Source organism: Trachypithecus francoisi, unplaced genomic scaffold, assembly GCF_009764315.1.
Source record: "Trachypithecus francoisi isolate TF-2019V2 unplaced genomic scaffold, Tfra_2.0 Lachesis_group10, whole genome shotgun sequence".
Lineage (NCBI taxonomy): Eukaryota > Metazoa > Chordata > Mammalia > Primates > Cercopithecidae > Trachypithecus > Trachypithecus francoisi.
The window spans coordinates 32,034,564-32,056,651 of record NW_022681455.1 but is presented as its reverse complement, the minus strand read 5'-3'; the positions used below and the strand labels follow the sequence as shown (position 1 = coordinate 32,056,651).

The 22,088-nt window shown below is 52.4% G+C and overlaps 1 protein-coding gene across 1 annotated transcript; it reads right to left on the bottom strand.

The window, feature by feature from the left end:
- Nucleotides 1–667: 667 nt before the first annotated feature.
- LOC117086984 (complement C4-B) lies at nt 668–21,907 on the bottom strand. Its single transcript, XM_033216697.1, has 41 exons — nt 21,764–21,907; nt 21,430–21,628; nt 21,020–21,221; nt 20,740–20,810; nt 20,573–20,661; nt 20,272–20,354; nt 20,005–20,101; nt 19,761–19,866; nt 19,538–19,670; nt 11,991–12,106; nt 11,712–11,891; nt 11,384–11,566; nt 11,067–11,252; nt 10,754–10,912; nt 10,374–10,500; nt 10,131–10,205; nt 9,675–9,872; nt 9,473–9,584; nt 9,310–9,380; nt 8,914–9,053; nt 8,592–8,801; nt 8,299–8,350; nt 8,108–8,197; nt 7,764–7,973; nt 7,509–7,584; nt 7,195–7,351; nt 6,981–7,097; nt 6,704–6,875; nt 6,244–6,476; nt 6,001–6,168; nt 5,548–5,607; nt 4,426–4,519; nt 4,142–4,328; nt 3,937–4,027; nt 3,767–3,841; nt 2,182–2,284; nt 1,927–2,016; nt 1,744–1,842; nt 1,479–1,562; nt 1,085–1,217; nt 668–941 (listed from the first exon to the last, which is right to left on the bottom strand). The coding sequence occupies exons 1-41, from the start codon at nt 21,826–21,828 to the stop codon at nt 800–802; spliced, it is 5,235 nt and encodes a 1,744-aa protein (XP_033072588.1). The 5' UTR covers nt 21,829–21,907; the 3' UTR covers nt 668–799.
- Nucleotides 21,908–22,088: the final 181 nt, after the last annotated feature.

The following is a 22,088-nucleotide window of genomic DNA, read 5'->3' as shown; positions in this document are numbered from 1 at the left end:
TTCGGAGTCATCTCTGAAGACCCCAGGTGTGCCACTAAATGGAGGAAAGCTAGGCAGGCAGGGTACGGAGGGTAGACCCCAGGAGAACAGCAGCTTCCTCAGAGGATTCACAAACAGCACAGTCAGACTTTTGGCTTGTTTGAAACCAGTAACTGGAAGAAGACACTACCGGACCTGAAGATCGCACAACTCCGGGAACGTCACCTCACGCCACTGATAACAGAACGAAGCGTCACGAGGCTTTCAACGACCCGGGACTCAGCCAAAATCCACAGACCTCTGAACCACCAGCAGCGCGAGGACAGAGTCGGGGAGGTGTGGCTGGACAACAGCTCATGAGGCAGAAGAGCTGTGTCAGAGGTGTCAGCTGAGCACAAGCCCTGTCTGAGGCCGTGGTGACTGGTGACACCCGGGCAGTGGAGGGCCTTGGAAGCTGAAGGGTGGCCTTGGCATGGACTCTGGTCCTTGGGGGTCAGGCTCTTGGGTCCCAGTTCTGCTCGGGGTGGTCCTGTGAAGCACTAGACTCCTAGCGGGTCATCAGGGAGGGTCTGACAGAGCTGGACAGTCCAAGGGTCATCAGGGCTCAGAGGGTCTGAGGTGATGTCAACCTGGCCTGCCCAGAACTGGAATGCGGAGGGGCACTGCTCTCGGCCCCAGCAACACACACTGACGCTTTGCTGCCAAAAACCTTTAATATGCCCTGGTCCCAGGCTGTGTTCAGGAAAGCGGAGACAGCAGTGCTTCCAGCTTCATGGTTCCCAGGCTCAAGTTCCTCCCGGGGCAGGCAGGAGGGCAGCCCTCACACTTGGCACCCCTGAGTGCCATACTCCTGGAGGAAGTCGTTGAGCTGTGCGCAGGCTGCCCGCTGGCGGGTGCTCCGGCACAGGCGTTCAGAAGGCATCTCCTCAATCCAGCTATTCGAGTCCAGCAGGTACTGGGGGCTGCAGGGGGCAAAGGGGCAGTCAGCAGGGCTCAGGAGGATGGCAGTTGGGAACAGAGAGCACAGGCATCTGGCTTCCGAAGGGCAAGGCCTAGGTGGCGAGGCATGGGGAGGGCAAGAGACTGAGGGGATCAGATGACTCACTGTCCTTCGAGGTCATAGGTGGCCCCATCCAGACCCATGATCAAATATTCTTTCCCAGGTTCCAAGCGAAGGCGGCAAGAGGCTCGAACCAGGAAGTTGCGCATCTGATTAACAGTGGCCTTGACATCCTTGGCTGCGGGGATGACGTGCACAAAAGTGGTCAGAGGGGAAGAGAAGGTGCAGGGCGAGCCCAGGCCAGCAGCTCTGTGTAGCTCCTCTCATTCCACCTTCGCCGCCCCCACGGAGAGGTGCCACTGCCTCCCTATTTATGGCCAAGCCCAGGGCTTCTGACATGCCGAGGGGATTTTCACACTTCCAGATGGTCAGGTCCTCAGCCAGACCTCAGCTTCCCTGTCTCCCCCCAACCCTGCCCGCCTCTCCGGTTCCTTCATACTGAAGTGCAGGACTTGGGTGATCTTGGTCTCAAAGAGGCGGAAAGCCGCTCTGCTGTCTTCCCGGAGAACCTTAACCTGGAAGCCTAAGAGGGGTTAGGAGAAGGGAGAAAGGGGAGTCACTTTGAGGCTGAGAGGGCAGGAAGTTGGTGTCAGACCAAACAGGCTGCATTCATGACCTGTAAGAGGGGCAGGCTACACCCAGAGAGACCAAAACAGCCAGTCCCCGAGGCAGGGTCAGGCCAGGGCCTCGGTGGGAAGACTGACCGTACTCCACACGGGGGTAGTAGCAGGCAAACTTCATCCTGTAGCCATCCTCGTCCTGCAGACCCCGCTCCAGGGCGCGACGCTGGCGAGGGCACTTCCCTGAAGTCGGGGGCCCCATCAGACAGTGTGGGGGGTCCCCGGCCATCCCACCTCCACTGCCCCGCCCCAGGCCCTCAGTCTCACCCTCAGCACACTGGCAGACTTCAGCAGAGCACAAGGTGGCCAGGAGTCTGCTCTTACTTGGTGCCCCGTAAAACACAGAACATCTGCGCTCTGGAGAACAGAGAGGAGTTAGGGCACGGGTCCCTCTGTTCTGCCTCCTCAGTCCCAGGGAGCCCCAGCGCTTTCTGCCCCCACACTACCCCAGTGTCCACTGTCCCACAGGAGGGCACCTATGCCACAGCTCTCCCGAACTCCAGGGTGCCCCGCAGTGCTCACCCGGGTTGTAGTAGTCGTACAGGGCTGCGCTGGCCGGCTGCACCAGCCCCACGGGAACTTCCTGCACAGCCTCAAAGCCCACGCACTCCCGGGACGTGGGGACCTGGCCCAGCGTGGGGAGGAGAGATGAGGGACCCACGCCCTGGGCCCTGCAGCCCCCTCTATTGGATTTCCTTGGCCTGTTTTCGTTTGGTTCCTGGTGGCCTTCTCTCCAGTGTCCTTCACATTCTGTTACCTTCCTACTCAGAGAGCTCTCAAAGCTGCTCCGCAAGGTCTCTGGTGACTTCACTTCCCAGAGGGTGACCTTGCGCCAGTCTTCACTGCCCTGGGCCCTCAGCAGAGTCTTGCATCATGGACATGTTCTCTGTGAGGCTGTCCCTAAGCTAAGGGTTAGCTTCTGGAACGCCCTTGGTTCTGAGCTGGTCATTTCTTGCATCCCTCCTTCGGCACTTGCTTCCTCAGTGCTCCCCTGTGGGGGCCTCAACCACTCCCTGCCTTCCACTAAACCACCTCAGGCTGATGATTCCCAAACTGAACTTGCAGCTCCATCTCTGCATTAGGGTTTTGGCAGGACCTGTAAGTTCTCCAAGGCACTCTGTCTGCCCCCAAACCCACTCACCCTCCTGACAGCTCATCTTTGTCATGGATACAACTGGGTCCTCCTTTATTTGCCATCACCTAACTGCAGGTTCTGTCATCCTGCCTGACCCCCTGACTCAGGTCCCAGGCCTGACCCCCCTCACGCCCACGCGGGCCCAATCCACACGGTGCCCTGCCAGTGTCTCTCCTGAGCTGGGCTGCCGCACCGTCAGCTCCCTATCCGGGAATCTTGCTGGCTCTGTGTTTTCCATTGAGTTCAACCCAGATGCGTCAGCCAGGCTTCCCCAGCTGATGGGGGCTGGCCCCTCTGCACACACTGGGTAGGCGTCTCCCTGACCTACAAACAGCTGGCTAATGAAAGCCACCACACCTTTCTCACATTTTCTCCCAGAGGTTACAGTAAATGTTCAAAAAACATTTTTGAAGTCAGGCATGGTGGCTCTGGCCTGTAAACCCGGTACCTTGAAAGGCCTAGGTCAGAGGATCGCTTGAGGCCAGGAGTTCAAGTCTAGCCTGGGTGACACAGTGAGACCCTGTCTTTAATAAATAAATAAATAAAAATGTTTTGAAGGCCATAAGAGGGTTGATAACTATTTTAGTCAAATAAGGCCGTGAAAAGACAAATACAGCTGTCATCTATGGCCACTATCACTTTGTAAAAGAAAATATACTTTAATATAAAAAAAAAAAGGAAGTTCAACAAAAAAACAAAGGCAGCCCCTCAAGCTGAATAAAACCGGCTTTACGAAGCATCCCTCTCAAGCCCGGAGGGTCCCCGCTGACTGGCACTGGCCCCTGCCACCTGCAGGTCTGCCCCTTACTCTGCTGTGTCTCACAGGCTCACATCCTCCTCCTTCTCGCTGATGACATCAAGTCCCCAAGAGCACCGGCCGCTGACACAGCTGTCTCCTGAGAAACCTCCTAACGCACACTCAGTACACCCAGTGCCATCGAGCCCATTCCTACGTCACCTCTCCCCACTCACCGAGTCAAAATACAGCAGGACGTGGGGCCCCTCGGTCTCAAAGTGACTCACGTAACGGTCAGAGAGGGAGGTCAGCTGTGGAAAAGGGGAGGTGGTCACAGGTCACAGGCCCTGCACATGACAGGGCTCAGCACCGGGGCAGAGGGGGTTGCCCTGGGGTCTGACCACACCTTCTCTAGGTCAGCACGCAGGGCGTGGAATCCACTCAGGAGGGTGATGTCCGCGATGGCCATGCCAGACAGCCCCACCTTGCCGTTCCGCCTGTGGAGAGATGTGACCTGTCGTCCAGGTTCTGCCTGCGCGGGTTCCAGAAGCCCAGCCCCAGCCTGGGTCCTGCCCTCCCTCCCCTGGCCCAGGGCAGCTCCGGGCGCCCACCAGATGCACACGGTGTAGTGGACCCTGGACTCCTGCTCCTCCACCACCTTGGGCGCCTCCCTCCTGCGGCGGTTCCTCCGACCCTCAAACAGCTGCAGGGGTGTCACGGGCTGCAGAGGGGCACCTGGGTCGTCCCTGGCTGGAAGCTCATCGTACTCATAGTCCTCATAGTCCTCGTTCGCTTCCACTGCACAGGGAAGCATTGTGAGGAGGGCTGGGATGGCCACCTGGCTCCCTGCACCAGCCCCTGCCAGGCCCCGAGGCCGCCCAAGCCCCACACTCACTCGTGTACTCGACGTGGCCTTTGACTGTCACTTCTATCTGTAGGTCCTGGCAGGTCGTGTTCTTCATGTCCAGGACATTGTAGATACGAAGGACCTGGCTCAGCAAGGGGCAGGGAGAGGACGCAGGACATTTGAGGCCACAGACCTCTCTGGTGCCACACCTAAGGGCATCTCCCCGGGCTATGGTTTTGAGGCCTTCAGCCCCTTTTCATCCCCGTCACTGCACAGGCCACACACAGGAGTGGCACCAGATTTGCTACAGGCGCCGGGTGAGACAGAAAGGTAAAGAAGCAGGCCCCTGCCCCCAGAGGCCAACACTCTAGACTGTGCTGGGAAGAGGCTGGACTGAAAAGCTCAGGAAAGGCTTCTGGCCAAGTCTTGAAGGAGGAGAAAGAGTTTGTCCTGTGGGCCAAGAAGCAGGGAAGGACAGGAAAGGCACGGGGATCTGTGTAGGCAGGATCTGTCTGGCCGGAGAGGTGGGCAGAGGCCCAGCCATGTGAGCCACGGGCAGGGGGTGTGACTTTTCCCCAAGGCTGATCTGGCTGGGGCTTTTGGAAGGTCAGTGTCACTGCCGTGTGGACAGTGGAGCAGACAGGGGAGTTAAAGAGAAGTTCCAGGTAGGGAGAAGGCTGTGTTAGCACAGAATCTAGGATGCAAGCACCAAGGGCCACAGGCAGCAGGGGAGCAGAGGAGGAGTCACTAGGGACATAAGGACAGGCTTGGGAGAGGGGCCACTAACACGGCCTCTGGAGTAGTGGCCGGGCTCCTGGCTGGCAGGGGTTCCCATCAGCCAGACAAGAGACACACAGTGAAGAAGGGCTTTGGGACACGCCTCGTCTGAGGTGCTGCGGGAGTGGGACGAGTGGGGCCCGTGGCTGAGGGAAGAGGCCTGGGCTGAGGAGTGGGATCCGGGGCCATCAGCACGGAGGCAGGTAAAGGAAACAACAGGTACCCAGAGATGGGGAGAGCAAGCAGGGGGAAAACACCCAGGACGGAAGCCCGGGACGCCAACCCTGAGGTGTCTGCCTCCTTCCCCGGACCGTGCGCCTCTGCCCACAGGCCTCTCACTTCACACCCGTCTCCTCCGCCAGTGCCCGGCCCTGCCCCTTCCCGGGCCCTCACCTTCAGGGTTCCTTTGCTGTTTCCTCCCACCTTCACATTGATCTTGCTGCCCAAGGAAAACTTTCAGCAACAGGAAAGGGAAGGCGATGTTAGAAGGGCACAAACAAACCTATTTTTGCGGCTCCAATAACTTGTCTGCTTCCTCAAAACAGCCCCACCTCCTCTCCCCACCTCACATTTCCACAAAGTCTATACCAGCACGTGAATTATCTCACTTCAGCCTTCTAACAACCCTGTAGGGTAAACTCTGCATATGTTACTCTACAAGTGAGAAAACTGAAGCTCAGAGCTCCAGGTCACACCGGCAGGAAGTCAGTCTTCCCCCAGGGACCCCAGGAAGAAGTGCTGCGGGGATTCCACGGATGGGAGGGTGGGGACGGCTTCTGACCTGGCCACGAGGCCCAGGTGTCCTGGCTACCCAGCGAGGGAGTGGTTCACCAGGGAGTGGTTCACCTGCAGCTCCTCCTCCAGGCCGCGAATCTGGCGGTTGTTCAGCTGTAGCGCGTGGGACGTGAACCCACTGCGGCCTGTGGAGCTGAGAGTCACATTGAGTCCCCTCTCCTCGGTGGTGTGGGAGGCAATCCAGTAGGCAGACAGGGCATCCAGGGCAATCACCGTGTCCTAGGGAGGTTGGGTCAGGACTCAAGCGCTTGTTCTCAGGACTACCCACCCCCAGAGCCCGGGGGCGGCCCCTACTTGGGTACTGCGGAATCCCCCTTGGAAGCCGCCCTGACGGGTGAGCCAGGCTGCAGTCTGGTCTGCCATCTCCGCTTTGCCCTCGTGAAGCAGGAGGTGCAGCAGGGCGTAGGCTGTGGTTTCAATCCACAGGGCTGGGGCCTGGGGCATGGGGTCGGCTGGGTTGCGAGGAGCCGGGGTGGGCGACACGGCGTTGCTCTGAGAACCAGTGACTGAGCCCCAGTACAGGTTATCTGGAAGGGAAGGGAAACCACAAGTAAACAGGAGGGCAGGGAGAAGAGCCTGGTCCTTGGCCCTTAGTCACTGCCTCCTGGACGCTCCTGATTCTCCCCCAACACACCCCTGCTTACACCTTGGTTACTCCTCTGAGTCTTCATCCAGCCTCTCCCTCTGGGCACACTCATGGATCGTAAGGTCCCCTGGGACTCAGGTTCACTGCCAGGAGCCCCTCATCCCTCACCTCCAGTCTCCTGGGCCATTGCCATGAGGTTGTTGTGGGCAACACCCCGCAGGTCCCCGGGGGCCTTGGTCAGTGTCAGGGCATAGGCCGTGATGGCGGCTGCGTGGGCACCCAGGAGCCCGGCACTCGCTTTCTCCCCCAAAAATGAGTTTGCCTTTGAGATGGAGGCTTTCTGGAAGAAAACGGGATGAAGGTCTGGGGCCTGGATTCCTGGGTTCCTGCGGAAAAAGGGGGAGAGCTGGGGGCCAGCGGAGGGCAGAAACGCCACTGTCCTTACCACTCTCTGCTTCAATTCCTCTGTACCCTCATCCTGGAAGACGGCCAGCCCATGATGAAGGGCGATGGTCACAAAGGCTGTGAGTGCCACAGTCTCATCACTGCCCACCAAACCCCCCTAGTGAGGGGAGAAAAGAAGATGTCAAACAGGAGGGGGAAGAAGCAAAGAGACTCCTCCTACAGGTGCCCCTCGGGCCACCCCAGCAGGTCCGCACCTGCATGTTCCTGTGTATCACTGGACAGGGGTCCTGGAACGAGCCATCAGCCTGCTGCTGGGACAGAAGCCACTTAGACGTCTCCTGCAGTTTCTCAGGCGAGCCTCCTACCTGCTCCTGGGCCAAACTCAGGACCTTCAACACAAAGGCTGTGAGCCTGGAGGGGGGAAGGAGAGTTGGGGATAAAGACTTGCTTATGGCTACGCCCACGCCCCAGGTGCCTGGTTATTCACCCTCCCATTGTACCAGCTCGGTCCCGCCCCTGCCCAGGCCCTGACCCCCTCAGAGCCCTGGAACCCCTCTCCCAACCTCACCAGGTGCTACTGCCCCGTGACAACCAAGCCGCATAGGAACCATCTGCCTTCCGAAACTGCTGGATGCGCATGTAGCCTTGGAGAGGAGAGGCGGCCGCTCAGGTGACACTCACCCTTCTGCTGTTTGAACCCAAGGCCATGCTCCCCATCCCCATCAGGGGCCCCCTTTCCTTCCCTCTGTAGCCTCCTGGGCTGTCCATCTTCCAGTAACTGTCCTTTCCTGGCCCCCCTCCTGCTTGCCCCCACACCCAGAACCTTTCTGGATCAGATCCACAGCGTGGTCCTTGGTCTCGGGGGGCAGTGCGCTCCACTGCTCTGTCTTGTCCAGGTAGCGGGAAGCAGCCAGTGTCGGAGCCAAGTAGATCATGGTTTGCTCCCCACAGCCTTGAGGAAGCTTCAAGAGGGAGGCCACGCCTCCTGGGGACAAGGCCCCCTCAGAGCCCAAAGTGTCCAATGGATCCGAGGCTACATGGGAGGGAGAGGGTGGAGGTCTGAGGCTCCGCGTCAGAGGCTCACGGGGAGTGGGACCAAGCAGGGATCCATAGGTCTCACATGAATCTGAAGGTGGCCACTGGGAAGGGTCTAAAGGGCGCTCCCACCTGTAACCCTCACGTAGCTGTTAAAGTCCCCATCAGGGATCATATTGGGATCAGAGTTGCCAGGAATTTCCAAGGTCCGGCCTCGGTGGTCTGGGGAAATGGGGGAAGTTGGCAGCCTGTCCTGCTGTCCACATCCCCCACCACCTGTACCCACTTAGGAAACCGATGGCTGGAGGTAGAGGGCCACTCACCCAGGGGGTTGAGTTCATAGACCAGCTCCTCTGTATGGATGGCCCCTTCCTTCTGTCTCAGGGAAAACATGGTTGTGGGGTCACACAGGACTACAGCCTGCCCTGCCAGTGCAGACTCCCCCAGGACTTTGAGTTTCAACTCCAGGGACAGAGTTGGATCAGAATTGTAGATGTGAATAGACCAAGGCATTGATTTGGGTGTTGGGCCCCTGGCCTGGCCAGCAGAGAGAGTGCTGAGGGTGGAGGACAAAGCTGGGGGGCCGGGGACTTGTATTCAGGGGTGCTCCATTCACCTCAATCTGCAGAACCTTAGACACGGCATCTCCCACAGGGAATTCGAAGGACCCTCGAGCCACCACCTTCAGGGACACAGCAGCGGCTGCTGTGGGCACCACAGAGAAGGCGACAGGCCGGGCAGAGCCCGCAGGCACCAGCACCTGCTGGGCCAGCCCTCCGCCCCCAGCCAGGCACAGTCCCTCCACTGGGGACACGTGGACGCTCACCTGAGGGCAGGAAAACGAGGATGGCCAGAGTCCCGGGCCGGTTAGGCTCCCACCCCTCACTGGACCCTGGCTCCCCCAACCCCTGTATGCTCAGGCTCCCTCGGGACCTCACAGTCAGGTTTCTATCCAGGTAGTTATAGAGGACAGGCCGCAGCTCCAGCTGCTCAAAGCGGCGGACAGACACGGGCAGGCGGAGGTGCAGGTGGAACTCGCGGAACACCCGCAGCTGGACTGGGGTGGCCACACATAGGCCTGAGGGAAGGGAAGTGTGGGGGGAAGGGCAGAGATCAGAGGGGCCATCAAGGCTTCAGGGCCGCAGGAGGGAGGGCGGGGTGACCCAGCTCTGTCTCAGTCTGCCTCTGACCTCTGGCCCACGCCAGCTGCACGCTGGCACAGATCTCCCCAGATCACCAGACCCTCTTCCTACACTAAGAGCAAAGGGAACAGGGAGCTGGGGTAGAGGGAAATGGAAGCGGGGTCACCTGAGGCCCAGACAAGGTCACCTCACCTTTGGTTTTGGACAGGCTCAGGCCGTGGATCTCCCACGTGGTCAGAGAGTCGGGGAGCCACAGTGTCAATCTGTGTAGGGAAAGGCAGAGAAGCTCCGTCACACCCTGGGCTGGCCCCCAGACACAGCGCAGAGACAAGGCTGGGCCGGCAAACACTCTCACATTTGAAAGTGGTCCACTGTTTCCACTCTCCAGAGCCAGTTCTCTGGGAAGAAGCTGCGCACGGGAATGTCATCCTCATCAATCAGGTCCTCCTCCTGCAGGATCTCCAGGGCTGGGGGCCACGGTGGACGGGAGTGAGGAGGGGGCCGTGCTGCCTTTCCAAGCACCACCACCTGTGCCCTAGCCCCACCCAGCCCCTCACCTCGTTGGAGGCCCACCTGGCCCCTGGTCCTGTTCTTCTTGCGCAGACTCTCAGCAAATTGGCAACAGGACAGGAAGGGCTCCCGGCAGTCCGGCTGCTGCACTCGGGCTGCCCGCTGCTCGCAGGAACGCGTCATGGGCAGACGTGTCACCCCATCCTGGCAGCAGCGCTTGGCTGTCGGGGAAGCATACTGACCCACTGCAGGGCCAGGTGGGGGTGAGCACGAGAGGATGAAAGGGACATACCTCAGCCCCCGCCCAGACCCCTTGAGACCAGCAACATAAGAGAGGCTGGTGGAGAGAGCTGCCCACCCTTCCACTTGTAATCCCAGAATTCGGATCTCTGGCCGTAAATACCACACATTGGTTCAGCAAGGAGGCGAGGGGCAGAGAGGCAGACCCCAACCTTGATCCCACGTGGAGAGCCCAAGCTGCTGCCTAGACACCCACAACTCACATTTCTCATTAATCGCCTTTTGGAAGTTTACGTTTCTCTTTTTCCGGGTTGTCTTCTCCTCGGGACAGCCCAGTCCTGGTAGAGAGCAAGGCTGCAGTCCAGCCGTCAGGCACTCAGCCTCCTCCCCTCCCCGCCTTCCCCTGCCCAGCCCTTCCCACCCCGACTCTTCCTACCTGGCCCCCTCGGGCCCTTCCTCCTTCCTTATCTTCCTGCCACCCACTCCCCTTCCTTCTCTGTTCTCACTCTTTCTGGAGAAGGTCCATTGGTGTCCATCAGAAAAGGCCAGGCCCGCTGCCTGGAACACCTGAAGGGCACTGTCCCCACCCCCAGGACCACAGCCGAGATCATAGCTGTTCATAACTTCAAAGACCTGCAAGAAGAGGCAGGAATGCTAGGAGCCAAGCATGGCTGATGGGGCAGGACCGAGCACTCGGCACAGGTGAGAGGGCAGCGCATAGAGGGATAGGAAAGGATACAGAGTGAGGAGATGGAGACCACAGGACTAAGTGGGGAAGAGTCTGTGGGGAGCCTCAGTGGGATCCCAGGGCTGCGCCCAGGGCTCAGGGCAGCAGGGGGATGAGCCATGGAGGGGTGGGAGGGCTGGGGAGAGGGTCTGGACAAACCTTGCCCATGTTGAGGGGCTTGTGGGACTTGCTGCCTGCAGCATACAGGGCTGTGTCCAAGGCTCCCAGCGCCACCAGGGCTGGGGAGTCAGTTTCTAAGTGGAGCTTCACGGACTCCCCGTTCCGGTATTCCCTGGCACCGTCCACGCTGAGCTCCAGCTGGCAGGGGCCGAAGGCGGGGGTGGTCAGAGTGAGAGAGCTTCCTTCAGTCCCAGTATCGTCACTGTCCCCCAAGCTAAATCCATGCCCTATTGGCAATCACCCTGTCCTCAACCCCCTCAGCACAAGTGCCATCTCGCCTGATCCCAGTCACCTTGCCCTCGCAGGCCCCAGCCTGGACATCCACTCGCAGGGAGTTGGCCACTGGGTGGTCTCCATGGTAGTAGAAGGCCACAAAGTAGAAGGAGGGTGCCAGGTGATGGTCCACAAACACAGAGACCGAGGTCAGGGTCCTCTTGGGCTCTCGATTCATGAACATGATCTGCCCTCGGGATAGGATCTGGGCCAAGAAGGGGAGGGACAAGAGTGGTTGCCTCTTCCTGGAATGGCCCCAGCCTTGAACCCCGCAGCCCCACCCAGAGGGCTCTTCCCTGCACCCCAGCCCTCCTCCACTTCCCAGCTCATGCACACCATGTAGTAGTAATGAGAAAAGGTGGCCCCACTGCCCACGGCTCGCAAGTTCAGGTTCAGAGTGTCCCCAACACGAGGAGGTCGAGAATCCGGCCGCTCAATAGACAGAAACCCGGGGCCTCCTGAAGGTGGGGCTGCCACAGTGAGCCTGGCTATGGCTGGATAGGGAGAGCCTGCAGATACCTGGAGAGAGGGGCAGGTGCGAATAGGGTAGTAGCTCAGAGCCAGGCATCCCACTTTCCCCCCAAATCAAGCCATGGATACTCGGGACCCCAGCTCACCCTCCTCCCCTTCCCCCACCATCTCCCAGGGGTCCGAGGAGTCCTACCGAGAGCTGCAGCTCTGAGACGGTCTGAGGGATAATGATTGGAATGCTGACTTGGCCGCTTCCATCTGTGTTCTGTTGAATGTCACGGACTTCAGGAACAGACCCAGGAGAAGACACCGTGGCAGAAACTTTGACAGGAATGCCAGACGCTGGGGAGCCTGATATCTCACGGACCAAGGCCTAGGCAGGTAAAAGAGGGCAGGCAAAAGAGAGTGGTCAGACCCTGAGCCCTCCTAACTAACACCCCCTCCCTACTCATCCTTCTCCTCTGGAAGAAACCTGCAGCAGGAAGGGGGCCCCAGGCACAAGGTGTCGCTTGGTCTTGCTAAGATCCAAGGAGAAGGGAGATGACACAAAAGACCAGGATGTGAGCTCTGCCTCCTCCATCTCCCCACCTGCAAGACAAAGGACAGAGAGAGGTGGGGGACAGAGTCCAAGAAGAGAGCGACAGGAGGATAAGTGGAGAGTGGCTTGAGTGGTTCCCTCCCACAAGACAGTGAGCTCCCAGGGTGCAAGCCGCCATATTCTTGTCTGTGTTGGGAAAAGGACTTGTGGGGTATCTGTATAAACCAGCCATAAGAAAAAGGGAGAATAAGTTGTGGAAAGCCACAAAAGGCCTCTGAGGAGGAAAGTCTCCTAATTGCCATGCTCAGAGCAAGACCCACTCTCTTATCTGTAAATACTGTGTGGAGAAAGACCCTCCTTTGAAGCACTGGAATATGGACAGATGTGCAGGCTCCTAGTTAGACCCGCTGCCACTAGCTACTCTCTGATGAGTTAAAGATATGCTGTTTGAGCACAAAGGAGATTCATTTAAACTGCTATTGCCATAGATTATTTCTGTGAGGCACTGCTATCCTTTCACTGTTTTGCCCTGAACATCTTCTTCTTAGATCTAAGTGATTGTACTCAATAAATAGTGTGGAGACCAGAGCTCTGAGCCTTTTGCAGTCTCCATTTTGCAATTGGCCCCCTGGCCCCTACTCTTTATGAACTCTTAACCTGTCTCTTCTCACTCCTTTGTCACCACTGGACTCCAGGTACCCTATGGGTGGTGTTGAGGCTGGTCCCCAACATTGTGGCGCCCAACGTGGGGCCCAAAAGAATTCGGTGAAGAAACGCTCAAGCGTGTGAATCAGAGGACCAGTGAACAAAGGACTCCTAAGGACATAAAAGTTTTAACCTCTACAGGTAAGCAGGACAACCAGAGAAAGCTAGGGACAGAATGAGAAAAACTGCAAGTAAGTACATCACATATTTGAGCTTGCTACGGCAGCTCTTGAAGCATGGTGGGGTAAAAGTTGATATAGAAAATCTTATGGATTTGTTTCATGCTATGGAACAATTTTGCCCTTGGTTCCCGAAACAGAAAACTTTGAAATTAAAAAAGTAAAAAAGAGTTGGAAAGGACCTTAAAAGAGCATATAGTGAAGGAAAGGAAATTCCTTTGTCTGTTTAATCAGTTTGGTCATTGGTGTGTGCAGCACTGTAGCCTTTTCAGAAAGAAAATTAGGCTGAGTCAGAGGAGGAAAGAGAGGAGTTTGATAATCAGAACTCTGAACCACCTCTACCTAGTACTAACAAAAAGGAGAGTCTGAAGGTGATTTATGCCAATTTCCCCAGTCTCCCTAAACCTGCTCAAAAAATTGTTCAGCCCATGGTTCCTCTAAAGGAATGTCCAGAATGGCCACCTCCTCCTCAGCCAAGTGAGTGCATGGGGAGGGAGCCCGAGACTCAGCTCACCGAGACTCGGCTCACCTCTCCCATTATTGCCCGACCCCACAGTTCATTATGGAGACGGGGCAATTCAGGTTTGCCCTGCAGTTCCTTATGGTGAAGGAGCAATTTCCCTTAAAATGGATGACCCAGCACCCCGTTTGGGTCGAACAGTGGCCACTTTCTAAGGAAAAGTTGGGGGTGCTTTATAAAATAGACTACCTTTAAAAAGGATATATTTCACCCACTTTCTCTCCTTGGAATTCCCCAGTATTTGTAATTAGGAAAAAGTCCAGTAGATGGTGCATGCTGACCGACTTAACAGCAGTCAACGCTGTAATTGAACAGATGGGAGCTTTACAACCCTGGCTCCCATCCCCCACTATGCTCCCTAAAGACTGGCCGCTTGTTATTATAGATTTAAAAGACTGCTTTTTAACAATTCCTTTAGCAGAGGCAGATTTCAAAAAATTTGCCTTTGCCATCCCTGCCATTAATAACAAAAAACCTGCAGCCAAATATCGTTGGAAAGTTTTGCCCCAGGGTATGTTAAACAGTCCCAAAATTTGTCAAACTTTTGTAGGCAGAACTATCCAGCCTGTTAGAGATCAATTTCCAGATTTGTGCAGCAAAAAATAGAGAAAAACTTATTCAATGTTATTCATCTTTGCAAAAAATTACAAATGCTGAATTACTTACAGCACCTGACAAAATTCAAATAACCACTCCTTTTCAGTATTTGAAAATACAAGTACAGGATAGAGCTATGAAGCCTCAAAAGGTTCAAATTAGAAGGGATCCTTTCAAAACCTTAAATAATTTTCAAAAATTGTTAGAAGATATTAATTGGATTTGGTCCACTTTAACAATTACTACTTATGCTATGTCTAATCTTTTCCCAATATTGAGGAAAGATTCCAACTTACACAGTAAAAGAGAACTAACACCCAAGGCCATGAAAGAGTTATGAGTAACTGAAAAAAAAATTCAGCAAACCCAGGTCAGTAGGATTGACTCAGATTTGCCTTTACAATTCATTGTGTTCCCTACTTCACACTCCCCAACAGGGGTTATTGTTCAAAACGATGATTTAGTTAAATGGTCCTTTTTGCCACATAATACCATAAAAGCACTTACAGTATACTTAAATCAGATGGCAATTCTAATCGGACAGGCTCATATACGAATTATTAAACTTTGTGGCACTGAGCCCAATAAAATTATAGTTCCAATAAATAAAAATCAGGTTAAACAGGCATTTATTAACTCAGTTACATGACAAGTTAATTTAACAAAATTTGTTGGATGTATTAATAATCATTATCACAAAAATAACACTTTCCAGTTCTTAAAATTAACTACATGGATTCTTCCAAAAATTACTTGTGATGCCCCTTTGGAAGGAGCCATAGCTGTTTTTACTGGTGGGTCTGGTAAACATGAAAAAGCAATAGTCTGGTGGAGACCACATAATCCAATCACTTGATCTGAATTTACTAACATTCAGAGAACTAAGGTTATTCTGTTTATTTATTTTAAAACTTTTACAGCCTTAAGTTTGCTCTGGAGCCCACTCTGTGTGCTCTTTTTCTTTAACTTCAGCAATTACTAGACCAAGGTACACATCCTATTTTTATTACACACATTCGAGCCCACACTTCTCTGCCTGGCCCATTGGCTTATGGCAATAATTAAGCAGACCTTCAGGTTATGACATCACTGATTGACCACGCCACCCAATCACATCAATTTTTCAGCAAAATTGGAGAAACTTATCTAAATAATTTCAACTTACACAGAGGCTGGCTAAACAAATTATCATACAATGCCCAGATTACCAGCTCACAGTCACATCCCTTCCTCCAACAGGTATTAACACTAAAGAATTGGAACCTAATCAGTTGTGGCAAACAGATGTTAAACACATCCCTAAATTTTAAAAACTAAAATACGTACATATATCAATTGTTACTAACACTCATCTAATTATTACACATTTAAAAAAATAATAAAGTTAAAAAAACTAAAAAAGACAAAAATCAAAAAATAAATAAATAAAAGTAAAAAATTTTAAAAAGTTATAAAAATGTGCCTTTAATAAAAAAAATTATAAAACATGAAAAGACAAGCTGGGCGCAGTGGCTCACGCCTGTAATCCTAGCACTTTGGGAGGCCAAGGCAGGCGGATCACGAGGTCAGGAGACCGAGACCATCCTGGCTAACTGGGTGAAACCCCGTCTCTACTAAAAACACCAAAAATTATCCAGGTGTGGTGGTGGGCACCTGTAGTCCCAGCTACTCGGGAGGCTGAGGCAGGAGAATTGCGTGAACCCAGGAGGCAGAGCTTGCAGTGAGCAAGATCGTGCCACTGCACTCCAGCCTGGGTGACAGAGCGAGACTCCATCCCCCCTCCCAAAAAAAAAAAAAAAAAAACAAACATAAAAAGACATGTTAAAAATTGTCTGTAAAAGTCATAAAAAATTTTATAAAAATTTATACAAAAATGGTTATATAATTTATATTTTAAAGGTCTAAACAAGTTTTAAAATGATAATTGTAAAAAATTCTGGTGTAAACTTGTTTACTAAAGTTAGAAAGGTATCCAGTTTTTCTATAAACTAAACATTAACAAAAACACAAATTTTTCTTAAAATAGTAACCTGCTCTTTAAAAATTGTAAAAAGTCTCTTAACACAGACACCACCCCTAAAATTTCCAGTACCAGCCTAAAGACTACATCCTCATCAAAGGATAAAAAATTTTAAAATTAAAAAAAATTTGAGTCAGCCTAAAAAAGACCCTACAGGAACTACAGCCTCAACAATACGACTTCCACAAACAACACAGGCCCCAGACATAATACTAAAATAAAGAAAGTCTAAGCCAAATAGTTTATTCATTTTGAATTCTCTCACTTTGCCTACTACCTATACCTGCTACACTCTATTTAAAGTTCATACCTTAAATCCACCTTTCTTCTGCCCTGTTACTTTAACAAACACCCCCTTCTCAGTTTCTAAGAACTGCTTAGCTGAACTAAATTAACATACCCCAGTGGCATTCCTCATTAATAACATATAGTAAACTAAGATTCCAAGTAACACTACAGGTCACTCTTTAACTAAAAAAAATGTTACTAATTATACTCATGTTTGTCTTCTGTTATTTCCTAATCCTAGAATACAAAGCCAAAATAAAAACAGTGACCTCCTCACCTAACAAACCTGTGGCTACAACAGCCCAAAATTATACCTATTGGGCATATGTCTCATTCCTCCCTTTAATTAGGCCTGTCACATGGTTAAAACCCCCAGTTGAGGTTTATGTTAATAATAGTGTTTGGATGCCTAAGCCTACAAATACTCATGGGCCCTGTCACCCAAAGAAAAAAAATGTTAGTAAATGTGTCCATAGGTTATTAGTTCCCCCCTCTTTATATAAGGCCAACTATCAGTTGCCTAAAAAGCTACCGACAACATTAACTAGTTAAAATTCCAGGTCATAATCAAAGACCAGTATCCTATCATTTATTTTCTGGATGGAGCCCGGATCATTCACAGAGTTCAATTCAATTAAAACAGTTTAAGCCCCCAAAAAAGAGGTGCCGACAACCTCAACAATGGTCAAAGAATTTTAAAATATTAATTTAAAAAAATTACATATCTGATCACACTATGGTACTACAAAATAATTCCTATGAAGTTATCATTATTTGGTCCCCTAAGGGGACCTTTACAGTTAATTGTACCAATCAAAATAATAAATACAAAACAAAACTAAAACAGAAGCTATATTATCAAAAAGATAACACTACTTACACTGAAAAACGTGCTCATTTTCCCATAATTTGGATCAATTTTAGTATGGCCGGCCCACATCCTAAAATCACTAATCCAATAATAGGCCCTAAACACTCCAAATTATGAAAGTTAATAATGGCCCAACCTCATATTTAAGTTTAGAAAAAACTATATTATCTTTTAAAAAAAAGATTAACAACTTCAATTTGTGTATCAGTTTTTTTTTTTTTTTTTTTGAGGTGGAGTCTCGCTCTGTCGCCCAGGATGGAGTGCAGTGGCCGGATCTCGGCTCACTGCAAACTCCGCCTCCCGGGTTCACGCCATTCTCCTGCCTCAGCTTCCCGAGTAGCTGGGACTACAGGTGCCCGCCACCTCGTCCGGCTAGTTTTTTGTATTTTTTTAGTAGAGACGGGGTTTCACTGTGTTAGCCAGGATGGTCTCGATCTCCTGACCTCATGATCCCGCCCGTCTCGGCCTCCCAAAGTGCTGGGATTACAGGCTTGAGCCACCGCGCCCAGCCTGTGTATCAGTTTTCTTCCAACCAAACGGTGACCATTCAGAGTTGTGTCAACCCTCCTTTTATGTTAATGGTCAAAAATATTGATATTCGACCTAATTCTCAAACTATGACTTGTCAAAACTGTCACCTTTTCACCAGTATTAATTCCACGTTCAGTGTAAAAACATCTGTTACTGATAAAAACTAAAAAAGGAGTTTCGATACCGGTTTCCCTCAATAGACCTTAGAAAGCCTCTCCTTCCATTCATATCGTCACAAATATGTTTTTAAAAAAAAGTATTTATCAAAACAAAGATATTTATTTTTACCCTTATAACAGTCATTATGGGCCTTCTTGCAGTCACAGCTACTGCTGCGGCTGCTGGAATTGCTTTACACTCCTCTGTTCAAACTACAAAATATGTAAATACTTAACCAAAAAATTCCTCAAAATTGTGGAATTCTCAGACCCAAACAGACCAACAACTGACAAATCAAACAAATGATTTCAGACAGTTATTTAAATGGAAGATTGTACAATAAACTTGAAACATCAATTCCAAATATAATGTAATTGAAATACTTCTAATTTCTACATAACTCCCCGTTTGTATACTACTACTAAACATCATTTAAAAATAGTTAGTATAATCTAAAAGAAAGAAATAAAAGTTCAACATTAAATATAACCAAATTTTCAAAAAACAGGTTTTTAAAGCATCTCAGGCTCATTTAACTCTGCTGCCTGAAACTGACATTCTCACTGGACCTACTGATAGACTTTCAAATGGAAATCTTCTTAAATGGATTAAGACCATTAAAGGATCAACTATTACAAATTTTACTTCAATGTGTATCTGTTTATACTGTTTACTTTTAGTCTACAGATGCAAAAGACGCTTCTGAAAACAGACTACACACCACAAATAAGCCATAATAGCAACAGCGGTTTAAAAAAAAAGGGGGGGTGCATGTTGGGAAAAGGACTTGTGGGGTTCCTGTATAAACTGGCCATAAAAATATGGGACAATAAGTTGTGGAAAGCCACAAGAGGCCTCTGAGGAGAAAAGTCTCCTAATTGCCATCATGTTCCCGTGCTCTAAGTGAGACCCACTCTCTTATCTGTAAACACTGTGTTCAAGGAGAAAGACCCTCCTTTGAAGCACTGGAATGTGGACAGACATGCAGGCTCCTAGTTAAGCCCACGTCCACTAGCTACTCTCCGATAAGTTAAAGACATGCTGTTTGAGCACAAAGGAGATTCATTTAAACTTCTATTGCTATACATTACGCCTATGATGCACTGCCACCCTTTCACTGTTTTGCCCTGAACATCTGCTTCTTAGATCTAAGTGATTGTACTCAATAAATAGTGTGGAGACCAGAGCTCTGGGCCTTTTGCAGCCTCCATTTTGCAACTGGCCCCCTGGCCCCCACTCTTTATGAACTCTTAACCTGTATCCTCTCATTCCTTTGTCACCACCAGACTTCAGGTACCCTACAGGTGGTGTTGAGTCTCGTCCCCAACGTGTCTGTGCATGCTGAGGTCCAGCACAGGACATTGAACAACACATGTCCACTGGAGGAGTGAATGAATGAGCAGAACAAGCAAATAAATACACAAACTGAGCCAGAGAAAAGGGCCGAGTCACAGAGACAGAGTTGGAGAGAGACCAGGTCTCCTGGGTGTTTCCTGGTTTTGAGTCTAAGACGAGGTGGGAGAAGTGGCGTGGTGTTGGTGCTGGAGGACAGAGGGTTAGCTCAGAGGTCAGAGGCGAGGTCTGGGGTTACAATAAGGGAAAGTCACCCACCTGGAGACTCAATGATGGCTGCAGCAACGTAGAGGCGCAGCCCCTGGAGGTCAGTAATGCCCATATTCAGCTTCCCCAGGGCATCCTGGAACTCTGCCTTTGAGAGGGAAATGTGGCTCTGTCCATTCACCAGCTGAGGCACAGAAAGAAACAGGACATAGGGTGAGACTGAGTCTCACCTCCCTTGCCCCTTCCCCTCCCCAGCCCCTATTCTCCTTCCTACCTTGGTCTGACTCTCCAGCCCCCGAAGGAAAGTCTTCTTACCATCCTCATCTAGGAGCCCAAAGCGCACATACGCCACCCCCTGCACCGGCTTCCCATAGATGTACCTGTCGTGACAGAGAGAAGAGGGTGGGCCAAGGGCTGGGGGGAATAATGGCCTGAGGGCAGGGAAGCAGGAGCCCATTCATACTGAGTAGGGAGCAGGACCCAGTGCTGGTGGGCAGAGGTGGGGAGAGAGGTATTACCTGGCCTGGATGTCTAACTGGATTTCATCAAGATGGCCTGGCACCGTCAGGATGTAGGGCTTTCCAGGGGTGATCTTCACCTCAAAGTTGGGAAGGACTGACCCAGGGTGAAGGGATAGGCAGGTCAGACTCTAGCTCAAAGACTCCCCTCCACCCAGGGCTGTGGCACCCATATCTCCCTGCCCTGAGCTGCACCCACTGTGTTTCCTCCCACCCTTATTTCCTTCCGGAAAGCAGCTGCCTGTCCCTCCAGTTTCCAGCTCTCACCATATTTCTTCACCTCAAACTGGGTGCTGCTGTTGGATTCCAGGCCATCTGAGAATCGGGCTGAGATCTTCCAGGTCCCTGGCCTGAGAATGGACAAGGAAGGCGCTCAGCCCATCTGTGCAATGGGGCACGGAGAGCCAGAGGCCTGCTTCCCTGGGAAGAGGACTGTGGGGCTTCACCAGAGGCTCAGGAGGTTGAGGGCCAGGGCATCCCGGGACGTGCCTCTGTGTGGGAGGTGGAGAGCCTAACAGGAATTGGGGTGGTGTAGCTTGGGGACAGCCCCCACATTGGGAGAGCTCACTCTGAGATGTCTGGGATCACAAAGTCATCCTGGAAGATGGACGAGGGCAGGTATACCTCTTTCTTCCGCACGCGGAGGCCGTGAGAGTTCTGCAAGGGGAGAAGTGGTCACAGGCAGGAGGTCACATCAGTGGCCAGGATCTGGAAGGCCAGAGGTTGGGGACTCACCTCCACCGTGACTGTGATGGCGTCAGTGCTCGGGCGCATCCTTTGATCCAGAGCAAAGACCCGGTACCGAACTGGGAGAGGAGGGGGAGAGAGGTGAGCAGGGATCCATGTGCAAGGGGAGAGTGGGTCCAACTCCACAGAGGGAGTGGGGGACAAATATTTCCTAAGCAGTCCTCCCATGTGGCACTTTCTTTCAGGTTATCTCACTTAGGGGGCACCAAACTCATCCTGACAGGGCTTGGAGGGGGTTCCATGTTGAGGCCCTGGGGCTGAGACTCACCCCGCTGGCCAGGGTTGTAAATGGGCTGGTCCGTCTGCAAAAAGAGGTGCCCCCGGCGAGAGGAGAAGAGCAGGTTGACACCCTGGATGTTTGTCTTTCTGGACAGAGAGTCCTTTATCCATGGTGACTGGGCCACCAGCTGGACCTCAGGGCCTCTGAGGAGTTGATGCAGGCCACAGCTCTTCACATCTTTCAAGGGCACCTGTCAGGAGAGGGAGACGGAGCGGGTCACAGAGCAAGAGAGAGCTGGCCAAAAAGGACAGAGACCAAGGGAGCAACATAGAAGGAGAATGCGAGGGTGGGAAGACAGGAGGGGAGGAGGCCGGTGGGAAGATGAAGACACTTACAAGACCGAGGGGAACAGGGTGCGAGGCCCCCACAAGCAGCAGGAGGGCGTGGGGTCTAGTTACCTGGAGGCTGAGGAGTGCGAAGTCTCTTTCTGAGCTAAGGGTGAAGTCCACCTTTGGGGAGCAGGGGACATTATTATGAGATGGGTTTCGCAGGAACACTGATCCTTTCACTACCTGTCCTCGGGGCACATCCTGGAGCTGCACCCCCACCGATAGGGGGACCCCCAGATGAACCACAGAAGGAGAGAACAAGAGCAACCTGGGGAGAACAGACAGGATCAGCAGTCAGACTTCGCTCTGACCCCTCCAACCCTGCTCTCCCTCACTCCTGAATCGGGTCCTGTTGCCAGCCCTACCCCCCCATTCCAAGCGCCCAACATCCCGCCTCCAGGACCTAGGCTTCTGCAGAGATAAGGTGAAGAAGCTGGATGCCCAGATCAGCCCCCAGAGGAGCCTCATGGCTGGAGGATGCAAGAGGGGTTAGATCCGTCTGTCTGTCTGCTACCTTCTGGCCAAGCTAGGGCTTGGGGCAGAGTTGACTCTGGACCTTGCTCCTCCCCCAGCCCAGCTAAGCTGGGAAACCACGTGACAGCCAAGAAATGCAACTGGCCTCAGGCCCAGTGTTGTGGGGGCGCCCCGGACACCTGGGTCTCCAAGGGAATCTCTGAATCTTGGCCCACAAATAACCTTGTCCTTCCCTGTTAACCCCTCATTCCGGT